We start from the raw sequence: 22861 nt of genomic DNA, 5'->3' as shown, positions 1-22861 counted from the left end.
AAAGTTTTTATTTTTTCCTCACCTAACAGTCCACTGTGAGAAGAAGAGGTCAGCAGAACAGCCCAGATTCACTGCACAGTCACAGAGTAAGGTCCCTGTCTTCCTGTAGCTCTGATAACTGCCATCACTCATGGTCATGGTGGATTGCAAAGGAGAAAGTCCAGGGGATGTGATCAGAAGTTGCACACATGCTTCTACTTACGTTCCACTGGTGAGCCCTTAATCATATGAGCACTTCTAGCCACAAAGGAGTCTGGGAAATGAAGTCTCTGTTGGTCAGCATTTACCCAGGAAGAGGGGAAGAAAGAACTTTGCTGGAAAATTAGCAGACTCTGCTATATTGCCTAGTCATCCCAATTTTACTGAATATTACAACTTTGTCCTTTGATATATAAATTCTCATAGATAGTTTGGTCTGTTTGAGGGATATCCATTTAGTTTTATTGATCCATTTGCTTATGTGTATACCAGATCATACAGTTTTAACTCTTAGTGCTTAATTTTTTTTTTTTTTTCTTTTTGGTAGGAGTAATCTTCTACAGAATTTTCTTGTGTGTGTGTATATGTGATTATATGAGCTCTAACGTAATTGTGTCCAGTCATCCTGAACCCCCTTACCCTCCCCTAGAGAAGAAAACCTGTTAATATTATTGTTGGGATTATGTTAAACATACAGATAAACTAATTAGGGAAAGTTTATATCTTTATGATATTAATTTTTATTATTAGGTAATAGGTTGCATAGTCCATTTTGGGAATCACTGATCTGGATTCTAGTCTTTGTATATCCATTGAGTCATGAAACATATAATTGAAGGAGGAAGCACCAACTTATTATATGAAGTGTTAATTTTTTTTTAATAGTTGGTTTCTGATTATCACTAGGAAACTTATACCTGTTCCTTTATGCTACTAAAAATTAATAAAATTGGAACTTGAAAAAAACAAACAAACAAACAAACCAATATTCCTCAGTTTGAAGGTGAGGAATAGTTGCTATTTCAGAAGTTTATTTATAAATGTATTTGTAATACACAAACCTGGGCAAATTTTTGCATGTATGATGCACAATGCTTATTTTTTTTGTGTGTGTTGCACTTTCTTTTAACAAAACACATTCAGCTTTTGTCTATTCTTTATTACCTTTTTGTTGTAAAATAAACACAGATACTGAAATCCTCACAAAATAAACATAGTTTAGTTAATGTAATTGGGGGGTTACTGACCTACACTCAGGTCAAGAAATAGAACGTTAGCAGCTACTGTAGAGCCCCTTCATTGCCCCCTCCCTCCCTCCACAAGTAACCACTTTCCTAACTTTTATAGTGATTGCTTCCTTGGTTTCTTTATGGTTTCATCACCCCAGTGTGTGTACCCAGCCACTACAATTCAGTCTTGTCTCTCTCTCTCTCTCTTTTAAGCCTTTTCTTTTCCTTCTGGTTTATCTGTTGCGAACCTGATCATTGGACTGATAGTTCCCCACTGCCTGGATTTTGGTGATTGCACCTTCATGGTTCAATTCATCCTGTTTGCCTTTTTCATTTAGTGGGAAGTGGTGGTTTAAGACAATAATCTGGGTGTCCCAGATGCTCATTGCTGCTGGGTTGGCTGTTGTTTCTATGCCTTTTCAGGGGACAGACCAGGATATAAATATATATAAAATGTTTCACAGTTCATAGTGGTACTCCAATTAAATTCAGTTTATAGGGTTTTTACTTAACATTTTCTGTCTGTCCTCTGTATCTCCTTTATTCCACAGAAAGAATCCTGGTTCTCAAGAACAGCAGAAGGTGATTGAATTAGACTAGGTCATAGTTATTCATTTACTTTATCCCACAATATATATATACTGTAATCGTCTCAATACTACCACAATGTCAGCACTGCACCACTGTTGATGAAAATTGGAAGCTGATAAGAGAAAATTTCCTTTTCGTATTCTATTTCCATTCTCCCTCGATTTTTTTTTGCACGGGGCAGTGGGGGGTAGATGTTATAGTTGTTGAAAATTGGGGAAAATTAAACACTGATTATATTTAAGATGCTATCTGGAGGAGGAATAATTTTAATTTTGTTAGGTGAGATGATGGTTTTATAGTTATGTTTAGAAAAAGTCTTTATCTGTTAGAGAATTTGTGGGTGAAATGATAAGACATCTGGATTCTCCTTAAAATATTTCAGCAAAAAAGTGGGCAGAAATATATATGAAATATCTGTAATAAGTTTTAAAAAATTAACTTACAATGGCAGTTCTGGTAGGGGAAGAAGGTAATTAGGATGGAGTAGTCCCTTGGCAGGGAAATAGCGAAAGAACAGGTTATTGCAATCTCACCCTGGTGTCTCAGTCTCAGCTCTGTGGCCTACAGTGGTCCTTGAATTTAAAAAACGAGTGGGCTCTTGAGTGAGAAGAAGGGAAGGCTGAGATGTGAGGTCCTTGGGGAAACCAAGATTTAAGGGATGATTGACAGAGAGGAATTCCCCATTAAAGAAAACTGAGAAGACCCAACCCATGTAACTAAGGGTACTGGAGGGAGGGAAGCCGGTGGCTCCCAGCTGGGGAAGAGTTTCTGGAAGGACGAGGTCATCAACACCTTACATGCTACCGAATGGGTGAATGAGATCACTCACAGCAGCCTCTGCTTTGCGTGGATTGCTGTCGGGGCTGGGAGTCCTACTCCTCAGCTTGGAATGGACTGAATAAAAACCCACAGGGCGAGGCCTGGGAATCCATGTTTTGAGGAAGCTTCCATTATTTCTGAAGGATAAGGTAAGGACTAAACAGAGTTAGAACCCTTAGCAAGAGGCATTACAGTTCTTTCTGTGAGAAAGCCCGAAGAGTAGATAGGTGGGCTGAAGGGGGGGAATTTGGATCGAGGGAGATGGTGCTTGAGAAGTATTTTTAGTTGCTTGTAAATAATTAGAGATGTTTTTCTTGAATGGTTCCCAACACCGGATGTCCTGCTAAGCTTTTGCTTAGGGCCTCAGAAAAGCAGACTGCCATCACCAGAGAGATTTTTTGAGGAAGAATTTGATTTTTGACTGCTCAGGGAAAGCTTGGGAAGAGACAGCATGGATTAGGTGTTCCTTTCATTTGTTATTATTTTGAATTACATATTAAAAGAGAAGGGGCACCAGTCTTTTCCCTGCCTCAGCTTCTTAAGTTCTTGCTGGGCCTTTCTCATTTAAAAATGGCCCTCTGGAATATACAGAACTCAGCAGAAGGGTTCACCTAGGATGAAGTGGTGTCTTTTCAGTTATTTACTTTGAGACTATTAGAGGAATCCCCACATTTTCATGACTTCATAATCATGGTCTTTGAGGCGGTGGGGGATTGATGCTAGCCTCTTCCTCCTCCTGTTTTCTTCTGTTTAACAACACATCAGGCCCACCGTTTTCTACCATGTGGGCTTTCTACTTCTGTGTACTTGGGGGGCATCATCTATTTAAAATTTTTAAATTTCTTTCTCCTCATTTAGTATAGTGTATTTATTATTTTTTAAAAAATTTATCATTGTTTTCCTATTCAAGTCAGTGAGTATTTTTCGGTTGGGTGGGTGAATGGTATTTTGGGTTACATCAGTTATCTGATCTGTTCCCACCCAGTATCCTGAATCCCTCCCCAGCTCCTTTCTTCCCTCATTTGTGTTGTGACAACGTCCATACTAACCGGTTCAACTTGTGCGCTGACCTTGTGTACATGGCTCATTTTCTTTCTCATGGTCGTATTTATACTTTTGATGGGTATATTTAAATGAACAGCTGTGTGTTTGTTGAGTCACACCACAATTATCTGATTCTGCTTTAGCTTTTCCACTGGCAAATGCGTATTTCAAGCTAAGTTGTGAGAGATTCCATTAATCACATTCCAGTTGGGAGAGGGAAGAGGAGAAAAACCACTAAAAGAGTATTTTTAAAGACTAATGTTTGTGAGCTTTTATATTATTTAGAGTAAGTTGTTTGGTTGCTATAGCCTCATAGGCAAAATTCCCTGCAATCATTGGCTTGGAGATAAAAGTTAACTTGCTGGTGCTGGTCCATTTAAATAGATAAGAGGTCTTTGAAAGAGTTCCTTTTTGTGGAGACGGGGCTTTTGACTCAATTCTTGGAATTCACTGGCTAAGTACTTTGTTTTGTCTCCTAAACAGATATCATCTGATGCAGAAGATGTTACAAGTTTCTTTTTCTTCAGATGCACTGATTGCTAATTGTAACCTCAGGTTGGCTCAGTGGCTTCCTTCAGCCAGATCTATTTTTCTCTTGACACTTCCTCTGGGTTCTTTCTGAAGGTTATTAATAGGTATGGAAGCTTGACTTTCCAAATAGCATCAATAACCATTAGAAGACTTGGGGGCAGGGGATACTATGTCAATTTCTGACTTGTAGGAGATATATTTTCAAGCTACAGAAGCGGTATCCGAGGTCACTCTAATGGGATGGCTCTGGGTGGATCAGCTGGTGTCTGCAAGTAGAGATCCAAGCAGTCCTTTCCAAATGGGATATTGTCCGCCAGGGAGTTATCTGTTGCACTGCGAGCTTGCCAGCCGACTTTTTATTTGGCTGCTTCTCTTGGATGACACCCGCGAAAAGTGGAATTCAAGTTTCAAATGATATCTTTTAATTTACCTCAGACACCTGGTTGCTGCTATATTAAATTGAGGACATGAAGCACCCCTCTCCCTTGGTCATTTCCTTGCCAAACTATATAAAATTCCTAAAACGTCACTTTCCTTTCCTCATCCAAACCAAAGTGTAACATAGACTGAGAAGTTGAGATTAGTGTGTTTTCATTTATATTGACTGACTAGTATGTGCCAGGTGCAGGGATGTCTAGCCATGAGCCAGGCAAAGTTTTTGCTCTCATGTTCCTTACTTACATTTTGGTGGTGCGAGAAAGGGGGAAACATAATAAAATAAACCAGAAAATAACAAATTTCACAGATTTAAATGCTATGAAGAAGATATAGCAAGGTAACACAATGCCGTGAGGGGCAAGGGTGGGAAAGTCTGAGACAGGAAGAAATGAGCTTGGAAGTGGGTAGGTGGGGTGTGTGGATGTGATGGAAGGTTCTGGCAAGGTCATTGTCTGAAGGATGGTTTTTCTCACCTCCGCAGATAATATGCTCAACCATCTCCCATTTTAAAATTTAAAAAAAGGAAAAAGAAAAAAAATAAATATACCTCTCTGATGCCAAAATCCTTTCCATCCATCCCCACCACCACCCCCTTCAAATCAGTGTTAATCATTTTAGCCTTAGAATTGTGAAAATTGTATCAAATTTTAGGTGCCTGAAGCTCCACTTGGCTAGTAATGGAAAGGGTGGGAAGGTTAAACAGGAGACTTCAGGGCAAGCATAGTTAGAAAGGGTGGAGACCAGCTAACTAACACTTCTGGAGAATGTGGAATTTTTAAATGGACTCCAAAGTTAGGTATCTAAAATTGTTTTTATGGGGGAATAACCAGTAGGTATGAAAATTGTTCTAGTCACGTTTTGCAAATTGGAGGGAGGGGAGCAGATCCCTGAGCTGCCCAGGAGAAAAAGATTACAAAGCAGCTGGGAGATGGAATCCTATCAGTTGGGCTATTTGTTATAAAGGGATTGAAGTAGAAAATGAGGGACAGTCTCCTTTCTAGTCAAGCATGATAAAAACTAGTTTGCAGATTCCAGTAAGGCATGCAGTGGGTGATCAAAGACATTGGAAGTTTCAGAAGCTTAGTTTCGCTATCTTGTAGTTGTGTAGCAATGCAATGTCAAGTAAATTTAAAGTAAATTTACAGGGGATTCTTTGTTTCTTACATCGTGGCCTATGCTAAACCATTCACTTATTTTCACCCAATGAATCCCTACCTTTTCTCTCTCTTTTCACATATTATATTGTCCAGTCCCCCTTCTTCCCAAACCAGATCTTGGGGCACTCTGCCAGGCTGGGCTGGAATATTGACAGTGTAAATCTTTCACTCAACACCCTTTCTTTCCTGAAAAAAATCTGTAATTATTTTCTCTAACTGGGGGATGTACTGATCCAGGAGCTGCATCAGTTCGTTGAGATTTGTTCAAGAAGCTATTTGAAGTCATCGAACATGAAAGATCAGATTACATGCTAATATTTTTAAAGTTTCACCCTACCAGAACCCTTCTAGCAGCACTGAAGTCTATGTAAAACCAAGTCCTGGCAATATGCACATTGCCAGTTCAGACACAGGGTGTGGTGTTAAAAACATTGAATAGCTCATTCGTTAACTAGAGAAAAGACCTGACAACTTATACGGTATGATGGCTTGGTTTAGCCTTTTCTTTGCAGCTGTAACTGACAACTCACATCTCTCTTCACTCCCACTAAGGGCCCAAGTAGTTTGGGTCAAGATGTCCTTGGGTTATCTCTTTGCTTGTTGAGAATGTAAGAAGCAAAACTGTTCTCACAGAATGGCTAATTTTTGTCACACTTGGAGGTGGTGGTTGTAAGTAAAATTCTCCTAAATATTTTATGTTTATAATTTCCCCTACTGGGTCTATCTTTTCAAAAAATATCCCTACTTTTGTTTTGAGATGCAAATTTCAAGACTACTGAAGAATGGGATGGGGGCATGGGAAATAGAAACCACTCTGTGCCATCAAGGCAGCTTGTTTTTCTTTCACATCAAGATCTTTTTTGGGGGGTGGGGAAGGAAGGAGATAATCCAAGGTTATAGAGTAGATGGAATTAATTTTGAGGTGAGAGAAATGGAAAGAGGGCCTGATTGAGAGGTGACCCACATAACCATGGGTAAATGTTTTTCACTAACAGGAAAATTAGGATGGTTGAAGCTCAGAATGAGTTCAGGCTTGGATAAAATGTTGGGGGTGACAAAACCAGATTTCTAAACTAGGGCTCCTTAAGTGGTGGATGTGCAGAGTTGTGGTTGATTCAGACCTCAACTCTGGTTGGATGGTCTTGGGTTTGAATTTGTGACCTTGGGCACATTATTTAAACGTTTACTTACCCATTTTCTTATCTGTAAAATGAGATTAATGGGTATTTACCTTATAGTGTTTTGGGTAGAGATTGAATGAGGTAATGCATTTTGATTCCTATGCATAATAAAGAGCCATTACCATTAAGGTGATACTGATATAATGCTTCCAAATGCCTGGGAGAAGGCAGAAATACTCTTATTTCTCACAGCTTTCTACTCATATTCAGTGTTGTGGTTGAGGAATTGTGTGGTGTTCATAAAGCCAGGTTTTAGTACTGAAGATTATCAGCTAGATCACAGTGTGGATTCCACAAGTTAACATAGAAGTGTATTACACTCTTGATTATTCTAGTGACCAATATCAAAATGCTTTTGTGATTTTTTTTTCCGGTAATATATTGCAGTTCAGTGTATCTGTTTATCCAGCTGTAAAATTGTGACAAGCAAAAGAAGCACCAGACTTGGTCTCAAGCCCACACATGTTAGAAATTGAGCTAAGCTCCTTAACTAGATATCAGTCTGATCTATAAATGGAATTTGAAAAGTACCATGGGATTTGGAAAGTGGTTCTTTTCTGCCCTGGTGATGTGTCTGTTTTTAGTAGAGTGTCATGGGAATGTTTTGTCTCCCAGGAGAGTAGGCCTAAGATTTTGTAAGAGATGGTGCTGATTTAAAGGAGGTGCTTTAGTTAGGTTGGGGTGGGGGGTGGGGTTCCCTATCTGAGTGGCTATTTTCTTTGTCTCTGGAGTATTAAGTGCATTTACAAGGGATGGAGGGACTTATCTAAGAGCAGACAGGCTTTCCTATTCTTCATGCTTCTGTGATCCCTAGTAGCCTATGATTTCTCAGTTAGGGACTTTGGCATTAGGACATTGTGTGAGAATTTGGTTGAACCTAAGTGAGACGAACAACTGAGTACCTGCTTATCACAAATTTATACCCCATTTTAGGGATATTTGTGTGCTTTATATTCCTATATTTATAAAAGCACCTAATACTTGCTCCCTTGACTGTTAGATTTCTTGACTTCCTTGATGTTACAGAGATTACTGAGATTTCTAAAACTGTAGAACAGTAGCATTTTTGTCAAATGACCAAGTTCCTAGTCTCAAATATCTGATACCATCTGGTTATCTGGTAATAGAAGGACAGATTATTTAAGGAGTAAGAGTGAGGTTCTCAAAGTGTGGTCCATGGACCCCTGGGGTCACCAATACTTTTTTAGAGATTTCATGAGGTTCTCTTCCAACTATATACATATGGATTTTTTGCATATACTTCTAGCAATATGATATGTCATAACAAGATTGAATGAAAATCATATTTATATGAGAATCCAGCTCTCTTCATTATCGAGATTTGTAAAACCATGTGACTCTTCTCAGTACGTTTCTTTTGTTGTTTTGGAAAAACAGTTTTGTTTTGTTTTGTTTTTTGAATTTAAAAAGAGTAGAATATACTACTCTTTTATATATTATATATATATTATATATTATATATATTGTAATTCTAAAGCGAATACCATATTTTTAAAATTCTCAGTTTTAATTTCTAATACAGTAAGTACTGACAGATACAGCCCATATGGGCAAACTCAATACTTTTAAGTACTGAGTATACCTTCAATACTTTTAAGAATATAAGATGTTCCTGAGACCAGATTGTTTGAGAACTAAGGGATTCCTGAACTATTAAATTATTGCCACTGACATTTTCCTTTACCATTATTTCTTTCTTGCCAACCACCTCAGAAAACTCCTCATCCAAAAAATACATAAGAGTAGGGGAATTGAAAGTACTTTTTAAAACGACATTTTCTCGGTAGTGTATTTTAAAATTAGAAATTAGATCATTGGGGCTTCAAGTTGGGACTTTAGAATATTGATGTTTCTTTAATAAAATATGATCAGGGATTTTATTCCAGAACATTCCCCTTTCTACATCCCCCCCCCCTTTCCTTTTGGGAGTACAATTTTTAAATAGCCAATTAAACTGGTCAGCAGAGACACTTCAGACAGTGAACAAAAGGACAACCAGTAAGTGATGCTGACATTTTTTCCCCAGAGATTTTGGACGTATTTTGAGCTATCTGAAAACAGATTAGCTTGAGAGCAAATTTATAACTCTTTTTCTGTTTTCTATTTATAAACATAAATTAGTTTTTCATTTTGCTTGCCTGATGATAAAACACGACAATAATCTGTTAAAGGCTATTTTGGGGCAAAGCCTTTTGTTGGCTTTATGCCATGAAAAAAAGTGGCAATGGTGGTTGTCCCTTAGATTTTTTTTTTTTTTGAAACAGTGAAAGGACTCTTGATTTTTGAAGCTTGTTAACTTCCTGACTATTTCTACTACCTGAACTAAATTCAGATTAAAGTTAGAGAGATCAACATGTCTTAATCCTGTTATTCCTTATCAATTGTGTGGTGTATATGTGGGGTCTAATTCTTTAGAATTTAAACTTTAAATTGAGCTGATTGATTCAGGGGAAATTTTAATTCAGGTGTTAAATGTTCACGTACTTGCTTCTGGTAGTGATAAAATAAAGTAGGCTTACGGCTTCTGCTACCATGAAACTTACAGTGTAGTGAGGGCAACAGATGTTCAAAGCATACACAGCTATAAATATATAATTATAAATTAAGTGCCATGAGTGACAATTAACAATGTGGTACACAAGAGTGTAATGAGGACATTTGGAGGTATAGGCAAGCTTCTAGAAGGCAGTGGCATTTAATTTGAGACTTGAAGGATGAGAAGGAATTAGCCAGGTTGGGTTACTCCTGAAGGAAGGGCCCAATCACGAGGAGCAGCAGGTACGTAGGAATAGAGATAGCAGGAAGTGAGCTGCTTGGAGTGATTGGATGAATGGGATAGTGGAGACCAGTTGTAAGGACTAAGGAAGAGGAGGCTTGTTGGCAATGCACAGAGAGGTAAGCAGAGGGCTTACAGTGGCCCTGCCAATTCTCCACCTCCTTCACCCTCTTCTCTGACCCCCAGGTTCTCTGCGTCCTAGCCACTGGTGATTTTTCAGTTCTGAAATACGCCTTGAGTACTTAGGACACATCGTGCTTGCCCTGGCCACAGGGCCTTCTGCCAAAGCTGTGCCTTTTTCTTTAAATGCTACCGAGCACTGTACACATAGACTTTTAACATTTTTCTTGGGCTTCCTACTCTTTCGGTTTCCTATTCAGATGTAAGCTTCCTGGGGACGCTCCCCCCACCCTCCAGAAAATCTCCAGTTGTGTTGTTAGGCAGTCTTATGGAACCATGTTCTTTTCTGACACTTAATTCAGTTTTTAATTATACAGCCTTTTGGATAATTATTTGATTACCACGGTAAGCAGATCTTTTAATGGTAAACAAACAGGACCATGTTTTTTATATCTTTATCATTTGTATTTCTAATGATTAGAACAAGTAGGCTTTCAATAGTTATTGAGCAGATGAATGCATTAATGAATGAAGAGGCTGGGAATTCAAAGAGAAGCAGGAGATAAGAAAGTGATAGTCTGGCCCAGTGGTTTTCAAAGGCTTTGGATGACTACTTTATCAGTTAAAAGTTTTTTGAGCCTGCATCCTCTCTATATATGTTTGATTATAAGTTTTCTATAAAATAAAAATGCATGTTATAAAACATACATAAAATATAAATTTTAAGTAGATTGAAGATGAAAATTTAAATTATTGCTAATGGTGATGACATGTTATCAGTAACAAAATCTTAAAGACACTCAGGATTTTTATTTATGATAGTGGATGTATATCTATTTTTCAACTATTTTAAAAGTTTGAGTTTGGGGAATACGTTTTGGGTCAGACCAGACTGTATGTTATTGCTTTTCTGTAGTAAAGTGGTTAATAAATAGTCATTAGGAATAAGAAACATCAGTTCCACCATTTTCTTACTGTTTTCTTGTACTTGTAACCTATATGCAATCTGTAGTTTCTCTGAATGGTATTAGAACATTTGCCGTTTGGGGAAGGCTAGTTTCACTATGACTAGCCGATATAATCTATAAGTCCACTTACATGGCTCTTGGAACTGCTATTACATGGTTGTCCTCTATAAGAAAATCATCTTTGCCTTTTCACGTTGTGGAACTCCCACTTTTTCTGAAAGATACCACTTGTCCTAGACTGTTACAGGGAACTGTCGAGACAGAGACCTGGTAAAAGCCAAGTTATTTATCACTGTATTAGATTAAAACATTGCTTTTATAAAATAGAAGTTTTAGTAATTTCGTTTTACAGCTCAGTGAATTGCTTTGCATGACCCTTGGATGCATACATCCAGTTCTGGAGATGAGCGGTCTAGTGCTGGAGACTGAATTAAAAAGATAAGTTGTCAGAGTGGTATTAGCCAGTGTTGGAGGAGGGGAGCTGCTTGGGGAGTCCAGACACTTCACCGTATAGTTAGGTTTTGCGCTAGACAGGAGGAGGGAATTGGATAGAAGAAATTTTTTTTAATTGATTTTACGAAAATTTCTTCAAGCAACTTAGTTAGCAACGAGCCTTTGCTCTTTTGTTGTGAAGCAATAGGAGTCTTAGATAGTACACTGACCTGTTCATTAAAGAATTTGGCCAGTTTTCTTCTTTATTTTACCATGCAGAAAATTGAAACTAGTCAAAGGTTTAATTTATTTTTAATGTACTGCTTTTTAAAAAGGATTACCATAACCAAACTCCTGATATTTGCAGGAATTGTTAAAATGGAAAAGTTCTTTGTGTTAGTCCTTTATCTTAGAAAAATTGAGTCAGTATAATTTTAGGCTAGCACCAACTTCAAATTTATATCAAGTATCTCTTATTTTCTCTCAGTTATAGTTTCATATAATGTAGAGCTCTTTGAGTTATTTTTTACAGTCTTCCTATCTTGGCTGTGCCTATCCTTTGTTAAATCTGAGATTAATGTATGTATTGTCTTGCTGTAGATGAGCTATAAGTTGTATCTTTGTCCTCTCTTTGTTTGGGCTCCACCCTCAATCCTTTTAAAGAAGTAAGGCCCAAACATAGTAATCTGGTTTGAATTATTCAGTTACTTCATCTTTAACATCATGTTAGAAGGACCTAGTCATGCTTCTCAGAGCTTTTAATTTAGTGACAATTTTGAGTCCAGTAGGATAAAATAAAAATCAAACCTAAAAATCCTCTGTAAATATCTAGCCTTATATCTGAATTTTGTTGATTTTCTTCCCACCTCTTCCCTACTGAGTTTTTGATCAGGGGTAGACTCAGAGAAAGAACCTTCCAGTGGCTATCAGTAGGTGGTAAATCTGATTAACTCATTAAAATGATATGTTTAGATCACTAGATGGGTATGTGTTCAAATATGCTAGGAAATAAAGCAGCACATGTGAAGGGGATTTACAACAAGGGAGGCCTTGAATGACAGTTTGAAGATGGTATGCTTAATTTAATTTGTTATCCTGCAGTTACGTTTTTTTGTTTTACTTATATCTCTTCTTTTCCCTCCACAGTTGTACAATGGTAGATGGAGTGATGATTCTTCCTGTGCTAATGGTGATTGCTTTCCCTTCCCCTAGTATGGAAGGTAAGTGACTCATAGCTATTTGGGTTAGGATAAATAAACTGTGTATTGACTGGCTTATTGTAAGCCAGGCAGTTCTCAATCCTATCAGACTCAACACCCCTTTTTTATAATAAGCATTTGTTGACACCCTATATCTTTCCTATATACGTAATTTAAAATATTCATTATAATGCCCTACATGAATAAATGTAAAGGAGAAATAAAAAGAAAATTCTGTAATTAATCGTAAAACAGTATGTTCATACAAAAGTCATACAGTGTAGTGTAGTTGAGCATGAGCACACTAGAAGACATAGTGAAGTAGTAGATGTTTACATCTCATAGGTAGACGATCCCCACGGACATGACATCTTGAAAAGCTGAAGGTGTGTTTTCGGTAAACTTAGTGAACAGTACAAGACATACTTTGTGTTTTTATGTGTAACAGAGTTAGGTGCTAAGTTCAATTAATTATCCACAAGATTTTTCATGTGAACGGAAGGCTTTGTGGGACAGGCAAGAACTTGTGGGGGCCATAGGCTAATTCTTAGTTGTGTGACGCCATCCAGGCTTTTCAAGGCCTTGGCATGTCTGGGCCCTGCTCACTCACCGCCCACCGCCCTCACTCTTCTAAAAAGCTGCTTGGATATGGTACTGCCCTTGTTGAGAACCACCCAAGAGATAATCAAGAGAGAAAGAAAAGAAAAGTTACCCATAATTTCCTGCAGTCACAGGAAATATGCCAGTATTTATCTTTCCAGATATGTATAAGATATAAACATACTCTATCTTAGGGTGCATTGAGCAGTGCCCACTTTATTTTACAAGGGACCCTCCACAAAGAGTGGTGTTTATGGTATGAATCTCAGCCTTGCTATGATCAAATTGGGCAGTAAGATTATTGCCTGTTACGAACTCTTTGGAGTACACAGTAGTGGTCTGCTGTCTATAATCGAGTTTCCAAGGAGGCATGTCACTTGTCAAGTTGGTGTAGCCAACACTGTGGAAAAATCAGTGTTCAATATACTAGAATTTCATTTGGTTGTGTAGTAGGGTTTTAATATTTTATCTGTCCCCACCTCATTTCCATATTCACTGACATATTGCACATCTGCACTGTCCTATATGGCGGCCCGTAGCCACATGTGGCCATTGAGCACTTGAAACGTGGCTGACATGAGTTGAAATATGGTTTAAGTGTAAAATACACAGTAGATTTCGAAGATGTCATAAAGAAAAATGTAAATTTCACCCATTTCTCTTTACTACTATGAGAAAATTTAGAGTTACATAATATGGCTTGCATTATGTTTCTGTCGGACGGTGCAGATATGGACCAGTTTAGGAATTTTGAGTCTAGTTTTTGCTCCAAGCTATGTTGTTAAAAACATTCCAGTAATATGGCAATCATGTTAACTAGTGCCAAAGAAATAAGGACAATGGATCTCGAAAGGCAATTTTATAGGAATTTGGAATTTTTAACCAAAAGAGAGGTCAGGTCCTAGGCTGAAGGAATTAATAGGAAAAAAAAATGAGCTTATTAAAGCTGGGAAGACTTGGTGGATTAACTAACAGTGGTTCTGAACTGGGGGTGATTTTATCCCCCCAGGGGACATTTATAACAGGCTGGTTTCTAGGATCCCTTCCTATTTTTGTTGGCTAAGCAATATGATCATTATTTTTAACATCTAAAGAATGTTGAAGAATAAAGAGTAAAATGTCCCTCTTCCCTCCAAATTCCACACTCTTCTTGAGGTACAGTGTCATTTCCGTGGGTTCCAGTTGATATCACAGGTGCAGTTGCGGTGTAGGCAAGATAGAATTAGAAAGAAAGTGGAGAGGAAATAGAGGTGGAAATATACGATGGAGAGAAGGAGAGGTGGGGAAAAGAGGGGGGAGAGGGCATTTCTAGAACAACGTTAACAGCTAAGCCATTGGTTGTCCCCCCCTTTTAACTCTTCAACTGCCCCAAAGAATTCAGTAAATGTCCTCTTAATGTCGCAGTGAAGATATATGACGAAACGAGTTAGTCTGGGCTGAAATGGAAACAGGTTGGACCTGCTCTTTGTGGCCACTAAGGTTTTGCTATCAAATATAGCATTCCCACTAGGGTGTTTACAGATAGGACAGAGAGCACACCACCCTTGGGTTGCAGTTGCTAATTTCTAGGATCAGTGTAGCTTTGGCAGTTGTGTAAAGGTGGCCTTGGAAGGGGGGTGGGGTGGGGGGGAGGGCATCCAGGGGATTGTTAATATCCAGCAGCTAAATGCTTTTTCTAGGGCAGGGGAAGCCCCTCAGTGAACAAATGAAAAAAGAACCAACCTCTTAATTAAACACACACACACACACACACACACACACACACTATTAAAAAGAAGTTGTTTAATATAAAATCTTGGATTCTGAAAGCTTTTTAAAACAATAGCCAGTGAGTGCTACAACCTCGAGTGCACTAACTGTAGTAGCAGCTGCCCTGTCTTCCTTCTATCACTCATATTCTATGAAAAGACTTTTTTTTTTTTAATATTTACTAGGAATTTCAGAAAACCATTGAGCCACCCCTATTTGTAATACTTTAATGTACTCAACATTCGGCATAAAGTGAATGTTGAGTACAAAATACTAACCAAAAGAGGTCAATAACAGGGCAGATAACGGAATTTTTATGAAAGCTGTAGAGATTACTTAGTGCTGAGCCTTAAACTACCACATTTCAAATATTTACAGAGCAGCAAAGACATCTTATTAATCATGCTTCAGAGAAGCTAGATGGTATTTCTTTGGGATAAATAAGAGAATTGAAGATTATGTGGTAGAATTGGTGGCTTTTCCATATGATTATCTAAAATTAATCCCCTTTCTAAAAGAATCCAACTAACCCTTTTAAAAAAAACAAAAAAAACAAAAAAAAAAACACCTGGTTCCTATATGAGAACTTCCAGATGTCTTTTGTGGTAGCATGATTAGTGATAATTGGATATATTACAAAGAACAAGGACTATCAGTTGCTTCTGCTAATCATTGTTGACAGAGATTTTGTTCTGTTTTGATGGGTAGTGGACTCTAATTCATTTTTTTTTTCTTTGTAAAAGACTGGGGTTTACAGAACAATCATGCATAAAATACTGGATTCCCATACCTAATTCATGTTTAAAAAAATGTTTACCTCTTTATCTCCCAAATTGCCCCAAATGCCTTTTTGTTTGCTTAATGTGTGCCCTGTGCTGGGCTAACTGCTTTATGTGCTTATCTCCCATAAGCCTCACTATTACCGTAATGAGAAGGGGTGTGGTTCTGGATTGGCTGAGATTGTTTAAGGTTACACAGCCAATAAGAGGCATGATAGACTTTGAGGAATGGTCCTCAAGAGCTTCAGTCATTATCAGTTGTCTGCAGGATTTTGCATTTTTTTTCATGCCCAACATTCGTTACACCCACGTTCACACTGAGTCTAGTGCAAGGTAGATTCCAGTTCAATGCAGTCTGTTTGAGAAGGCAAGAAGAGAGCTTGTAATAGCAAATGATGATGCCCTTCACTTGGGTTTCTGTTTTCACTTCTCTTGTCTGGTTTTTGTATCCATTTTATATACAACGCTAGCTGCAGGGGGCAGTTTCATTAGCTCTTACAAAGAAGAGCACTTGAGTCTTAATTACCTGTATATCCTTCCCTTTCTTTCCCATTGATAAGGCTACTCATGATCAAATACAGCTATTAGGCCACTGGGGAGAAGTCCATTTTTGTTCCAGAACCTCCATGTTTGGCTTTTCTTTTTCCCTGTGAACATCTGCAGGTGAAGACCATGACACAAGTACTTCAAAGGGAATGCCACTTCTTCAAAAATATTTCAGAGCTGCAGATGACCCACATTTCATTAAATCTGCAAGCCGCAACTAGATTTTATTACAGTAATGAAAGTAGGACTATTGTTCAGAGTTTTGTTGCAAGAGGTTTTGGCCTGTGTAGAGAAGACTGCTAGGTCCCAAATTGTTTTCTGGGTTGATTTGATTTTAGTGTTTCCAAAGCCATCACCACTCAGACTTTCCAGCCCAATTACCCAATGAGAGCAGGAAGGGGATAACTTCAATAGACTTTTTGTTAGTGTCCACAAAGGTGCCCTCTTTGCCACTGGGAGGAAGAATAGAACAGGCCTTTCTTTGAATTCCTCATTATTAAGGATTCAGGAAGTTCTTGAAGGGGTGAATGAATGGAAGAGAAATGTCTCAATATTAAATTTTTTGCTCTCATTTCTTGTTAATATGTTATACTTTTTGTTCAGAATAAAATCATTTTCTTTGTCATATTATCAATTGAGAGGCTTCTTTGGGGAGAGAGATGAGATTTTCCAAGTTGTTTGCCACAATTGGACCTAAAATATAGATATCTGATGAAGCTGCATGCTGTTAAGATATTGCTTCTTTACTGTCAAATTTTCTTATGTAACAGAATGGTTTATTAGTTGATACCAGGTCGGGTGTCATGAAGCTTCCTTTCAGCCTTTCCTTTTCGGAGCATGTTTGTGTCAGTTGGGTAGTTAAATCAGAGCCACATTCAATATTTTTTTAGTGGAGAATAGAAAATGTTCATATTCAATGCATTTATATAGAAGATGGTGGAAGTAGGGTGTGGGGAGGATTCTACAAATTCAGTCAAACAAAGTCAAGTATTGAACAGATAGGAGAAGAAGTCCAAGACCCAAGCTTATTGAATGATTTCTGTGTGGTCAACAGTGAGTGTGCAGTGCAATAATTTCTAAGCTTTCTCTTTTATAAAGATAGGTCTTGAGTAAGAAGATGGATCCCTTGTCCTCTTTAAGGAAAAACTAGTAAAGCAGGAGATTTCTGGCAATGTCCTATATAGAACTCTTGCTCTTGAAAAAAATAAAAACATCAAGGAAAACAAAACATATTTAAGAATTAATTTGCAACTCTCAAAACACTGTTCATTGTCCTCCAGAACGTCCCTCTGTTGTCCAGCATGACCTCAGACAAGCTTTCATAGTTAATGATTATTTGTAATAGTCATGATTACCCAGAACTCATTTGATTTTCCAAGATAGTATAAAACACAGTGTGGGTGGCTTTCAAACTTTTGACTGTGACCCATCGTAAGAAATGTTTTTGGTTAGAACCCAGTGGGTATACAGGACTCACAGGCACCTGAAACAAAAATGCCATAATGTGGTAATTACTCTTACTTTGTTTATGAACTCCTGTATTTCTTTCTCTTTTATTCTATTCAGTTTTATTTCACTTCAAAAGAAAGAAAACTTGTATTGAACCCTAAATTGATTTCACTATCCACTAATGGGCCATAACCCATGGTTTGAAAAAGGCAACTGGAGATTGCTCCCAAGAGTTCACTGCACAGAACCCCCTGAGCTTTCCTCCGTGGAAAGCTCTGGCAGCTAGCCTTGGACCATCTGGAGCATTCTCCAGTGAGGCTAATGTAAATCTTTGGGTTTTTCCTTCACAACTTCATGTGTCCTGGCCATCCTCTAAGCCAGTGATTTGACAGGAAGAGGGAAGTGTACATTTGCTCCTTCTCAACCTTGGTGGTCATAATACTGAAACAGCTGCTGTCTGAGTCTCATCAGCTGAATCTGTGCTCTGCAGAGCAGGGTGTTTCCTAGATCCATGTTTAATGCTACATCTAATTCTTCGTTATGGGTTAGAGCAGAACCTGGACTTTCTGAGGATATGTATATTTGGAGGTGTTGGGAGGAGAGAAGGAACAGGAAGAATGAGAAATTCCTCTTGGGGCTGGGGTATTAAAAAAGAAACCTTTGTTTGTTTGCTTTAAAATTCAAATGGTGATTTTTTGGGGGTGAGGAGGGCGTCTCTTCTTTTCTCTTTTTTCTTTTTCCTTTTTTTTTTTTTTGTTAGAGTATTTGTAGGTTTATAGAAGCATCATGCAGAAAGTACAGAGTTCCCGTATACTCCCGTCTCACAGACTGTTTTCCCTGTTATTAACGCTTTGTGTTAGTGTGGTACCTTTGTTACAATTCATGATACCGTATTAAAATTATGGTATTAACTTTAGCCACTGTTTACATTAGGGTTCACTCTTTGTGTTGTATAGTTCTGTGGTGTGTGTGTGTATGTGTGTAACTTATATATGACCTAAAATTTTCCTTTTTTTACCCTTTTTTGAATATATAGTTTAGTTGTGTTAATTACATAGAGCTGTGTCTTCACCCCCATCATCCATTGCTAAAACTTGTCTGTCAGGGGGCGAGCTCTGCTTTTTATTTATTTATTTATTTTGCTGCATTTGTTTTGTCTTCTTGACATTTGACGTTTCTTGAGTTTGGTACTACACCCAGTAGAGGAAACAAACAAACAAAAAATAAATCAGTGATTCATTCCCGAGAGTTGTCAACAATAGAGAGAAAAAAGAATACCTGCAGTCCAGTTTAGAATCTGGTTCCTGTGATCCACATAATACTGCAGAGTGCTGCTCCTGGACCATGGTTTATTTCCCGTCCCTTGGATATGCCCATATACAGACTCTAATTAAGACCATGTTTCTTTTGCATGTAAAGGTGGCTTGATGCTCCGTGGGAGATTTTCCACACTTCCTGTTAGACTGTTTAGTTTGTAAAGTTAAACTGGAGAACAGTCCATTCATATGCTACGTGGAGGACAGTTGTGACTTCTCTTTATTTTTAATGTCATGTCCTAGTTCATGCACTTTACACCTTCGCTTTTGCAAAGGGCTAGGGTAGTTTTTGGTAGTCAGATGGCGAAGAAGAGTGTCTTCTGAAGACAAGGGTCATGGCCATGCATTGGGATCAGCCCTTTCCCAGGAGACAAACAAAGTCAAACACCATCACTGATCTACTTCTTTTCCACTGTGTGTGTGTTACTTAACCTCTCTGTTCCTGTTACCACAGCAGTCATTACCTAGTGGTACAATGGAGACAGTAATAGTACCCTCTATTAGGGTTGTTGTGAGGAGTCTTGGGGAACACATGAAAAATGCTGGGTACACGGTCTTACACATAGAACGTGTGATGTGGAGACTTGATGTTCATCATTTCAGCCACAGTGTCTGAGACAGTGCCTGGCAGGTAATGACTGCTCAATAAATAATTTGAATGAATGAATGAATAATGTTGACTACAGGAGTAATTACTGTAATACACAAAGCGATTGGAAGAGACAGAAGAACCAACCCGGGCTGAAGAGATAACAAGAGAGCACAGCCTTTCAAAGAATTTATTCCGAGATGGGGAAGAGAAAATCAGTTATAAGACAATCTTACATTCTTTCGATAGATAAACCAACATCTGTTAAGTTCCGGTGGACAACCCTGTGGTGGGCACTGATCACGTAAACATGAACAAGAAGTGGTTCCTGCTGTTAGGGAGTCTCAGGGAAGTTGAGTGAAGCAAAGATTACAGCACAGTACTGGAGGTATCTGCAGGTAAAGGCCTCCATCTCCCCCACTGGGCTGGGGACAGGGGACAGCAGTGCAGGCAGGCAGCCCTCGGAAGGTTAAACAGGGATTTGACCAGCAAAGGAAGGAATGAGAAGGACATTCAGACAGTGGGAGAGGGAGCCAGCAGAGTAGAAAGGTGGGGGACTCGGCCTGGGTGGGGCTGAGAACTGAGGTGGGACAGGTGTGGCAGGACCTTGTCCCTGATGTGTGTCTTGAACCCGGAACGTACTGGGGAGCCATTGAAAGTCCTAAGTAGAGGTAATTTGTGTTTTTAAAAAGAGTGGTGTGGAGGAAGTGGATCTTTGTATGTGGCAAGATTAGAGGTAAAGGGATAAGGAAAAATGAACACGTCTATAATGTCTTCTCCACTACATCACCTTAATAGTGGTATGGGTTAAAAACACAGCCTTAGTTCAAAGAGGAGACCGTTGCTACTGATGGCTTACAAGTAATAACAACAGTGGTAATGACAATAATGTAATAATACTTCTACTGCTACTTTTATTATGAAAACCGAAGCCCGGGCTGCTGCCTTTTCTAGCAACTTTTGCAAGACGTTTAAATCCCTGTAGCTGGCCCTTTGTTCCTGTGTTGCCATGGAGTGTCAATAACCCCAGCTTAGAATAACCCAGGCAGTGAGATGAGAGGTACAGCTAGCCCACAGGCATGTTGGCTGGCCAGGTTACACTGTTTTCATTGCCCCCTTCTTGGGAGGAGCTCTGGGCAGCTGGTTGCCCTGGCAGCTGTGAAAAGTGTATGTCTTTTGGCTGCCCAGAGTTTGAATTGCAACCAAAACTTGCCTGCCTACTGAGTATGTGCAGCTCCCAATTGAGCTGGTGGCAACTGAAAATAGCCCTCTGACACCTGTCCCTGGTACACCAGCCCCTGGCTGGCTGCCATTTAGGAAAATGTGGACTCATTTGGTGGATAGATGAGGGGCCATGCAGATTTTAATGGTTCTTAGGAAGATTCTGGGAACTCAAAACTGGTTTAAAAGGAAGAAAAATAAACCAACACAGGTTCTTCTGAGCAGTTCCTTTTGGTATTTCTGTGGTTAGTGGGTATAGGAAAGTGGCTGTGTAAGTACAGTATGTGCCTGAAGACTCCTGCTCAGCCAAACAGTGGTCCAACAGATTAAGACGTATGAATTTTCTCTTGGAAGGGAAGGCTTTCCTGAAAAACCCTGGATGGTAGCCAAACATGGTTTAGGCTGCTGCAGCTTTGGAGAGGGGAGGTATTCCATTAACCTCTTTTGTTTAATTTTCTACCTGTTTTTTAAGCCCTAGTGATTGTCAGTAGATCCCTTCTACAAGGGGTCTGTCGCTGGATTATAATTTCTTGTTTATATATGTTAAATGTGGGCCCACATAAACTCACGGAATAGAATCACAGCATGTTAGGAGCTGTCTGTTCCCCTTTGGGACACCTTCCTTTTCCTTCTGGGCTTTCAACTCATCAGCGGCTGGCCATTGCTGGCCATGCTTGGCATGCAGTGTGGATGGAAGCAGGCTCTGGAAGGAAATACTTCTGAAATGACTGGTGGTATTAAAGCTACTATTTAAAAGTGACCCTTCGTAGATACTTGGGTTATCTTTAGGCTGGCAGCTCTCTGCAGCTCCAGGAGCCAAAGGGACTCTGCGGAAACTCTTGCCTGTTGCTCTCGCCTCAGTCTGTGTTTAGATATTCTTGCTCCCCAGCCAGTGGCCTCGTGACATATCTTGGATTTAGCTGGCTTAATTCTGCCAAGGTCCAAGATTATCGTGGAAGCTGGGAATGGTTTGCCATGCAACAGAGTTTGGGGAAAGAGAATGTGTGCTTGTTAAGCTACTTGTGGTTCACAGCCCTCTTGAGAGCTGCTTTCTGATTCTTCATTGAGTTGTAGCCGCCGGGGGCCTTTCTGCAGGCTTAGGCAAAAAAGGGAATAAATTCAAAAATGTCCCAAACTCAGTCTTCATTAACTTTGCATGGAGTTTTGGACCTGGTGGTGCCTTGGGAAATAAATTGGGAAATTGGGAAGATAGGGAAATAGCAATATCAGAGTCTTAGACTCTATTCCAATTTTTCACTCAGAGGTTTCTTAATTCTTTTGACTTCATCCAGGTTGGAAAGGAGATAGTCGATGTGTTACCTTGGTTTCCTCTGTGCTTTTCTATGGGGTGGGATAACGCGGGAAAGTATGGAGGAGGAATATTACTAATTCTGGACATTTCCACCTTTAGCTTGGGGTAGGGTACTGCAGTGCCCAGAGGCTGCATTCGAAGACTTATTGTTTAACAAATTGGAACCCTGCCAATTTGAGAGATTTATCTATGAGGTTTGAAAGCTTCCTGGAGGGGTGTAAGGTGTGGTAGAGGCTTGAGGTCATGGTTTCCTCTCCACGGTTCTAAGTCCTCTGGACCCCGTTATTTCAGGTTTCCTGCAAAACCAAAATTTCCAATATAGAGCCTAAGTAGGAAACCTTCGCAGGTGTGGCCATGCAGTCTCTACTTAGCTAGGAAACCACCACCACCACCAAAAATGAGTCAGCAGAACCAACCTCTCTTCCCACACTGAACAGAATGTCTAGTCTGAGACATTCTGTAGATGGTATCACATCATTGGTATTCTTCTAGAGCTAAACCAGGATGTTTTCAATTCACTGGGTATAACTTGCTTTCTCTTTATTCGAGCTGAAGTACTGTCTGTTACTCTGACTGTAAGTGGAATCTTGCTCAGACTTGGGCATTTGCGATAACTGGGGAAGAGAGTATTTTCTGGTCTTTAAAAGTAGGCCCAGTAGATAATTCCCATTGGGCCTGATTTTTCTGAAGAAGAGATTCAAGAAGATGAAGTGCTTTTGAAGAAGAAATGAAGAAAGATATCATTATTTTCCCCCATATTAAGTAGTTGCTTCACAGACAAGTTGCAGATGCTAAAGCCAAGTCTTTGCTTCTTT

The 22861-nt window shown here is 39.1% G+C and overlaps 1 protein-coding gene across 5 annotated transcripts in view; it reads left to right on the top strand.

Moving 5' to 3' along the window:
* Positions 1-22861, top strand: part of ACVR1 (activin A receptor type 1) — a 140373-nt gene that overhangs the window by 69387 nt on the left and 48125 nt on the right. For 4 of the 5 annotated variants that reach the window (XM_037849957.1, XM_037849960.1, XM_037849959.1 and 1 more), the window contains exon 3: positions 12433-12506. In XM_037849957.1, the coding sequence (XP_037705885.1) occupies positions 12440-12506 (67 nt within the window). In that variant the 5' untranslated portion in view covers positions 12433-12439. Of the gene's footprint in view, positions 1-92; positions 212-12432; positions 12507-22861 lie in introns of those variants that run through there. The other variant, XM_037849956.1, reaches the window with a different exon arrangement.

Source organism: Choloepus didactylus, chromosome 9 (assembly GCF_015220235.1).
Source record: "Choloepus didactylus isolate mChoDid1 chromosome 9, mChoDid1.pri, whole genome shotgun sequence".
Classification (NCBI taxonomy): Eukaryota; Metazoa; Chordata; class Mammalia; order Pilosa; family Megalonychidae; genus Choloepus; species Choloepus didactylus.
The sequence above is the reverse complement of the archived record's forward strand: the minus strand, read 5'-3'. Positions and strand labels throughout refer to the sequence as shown.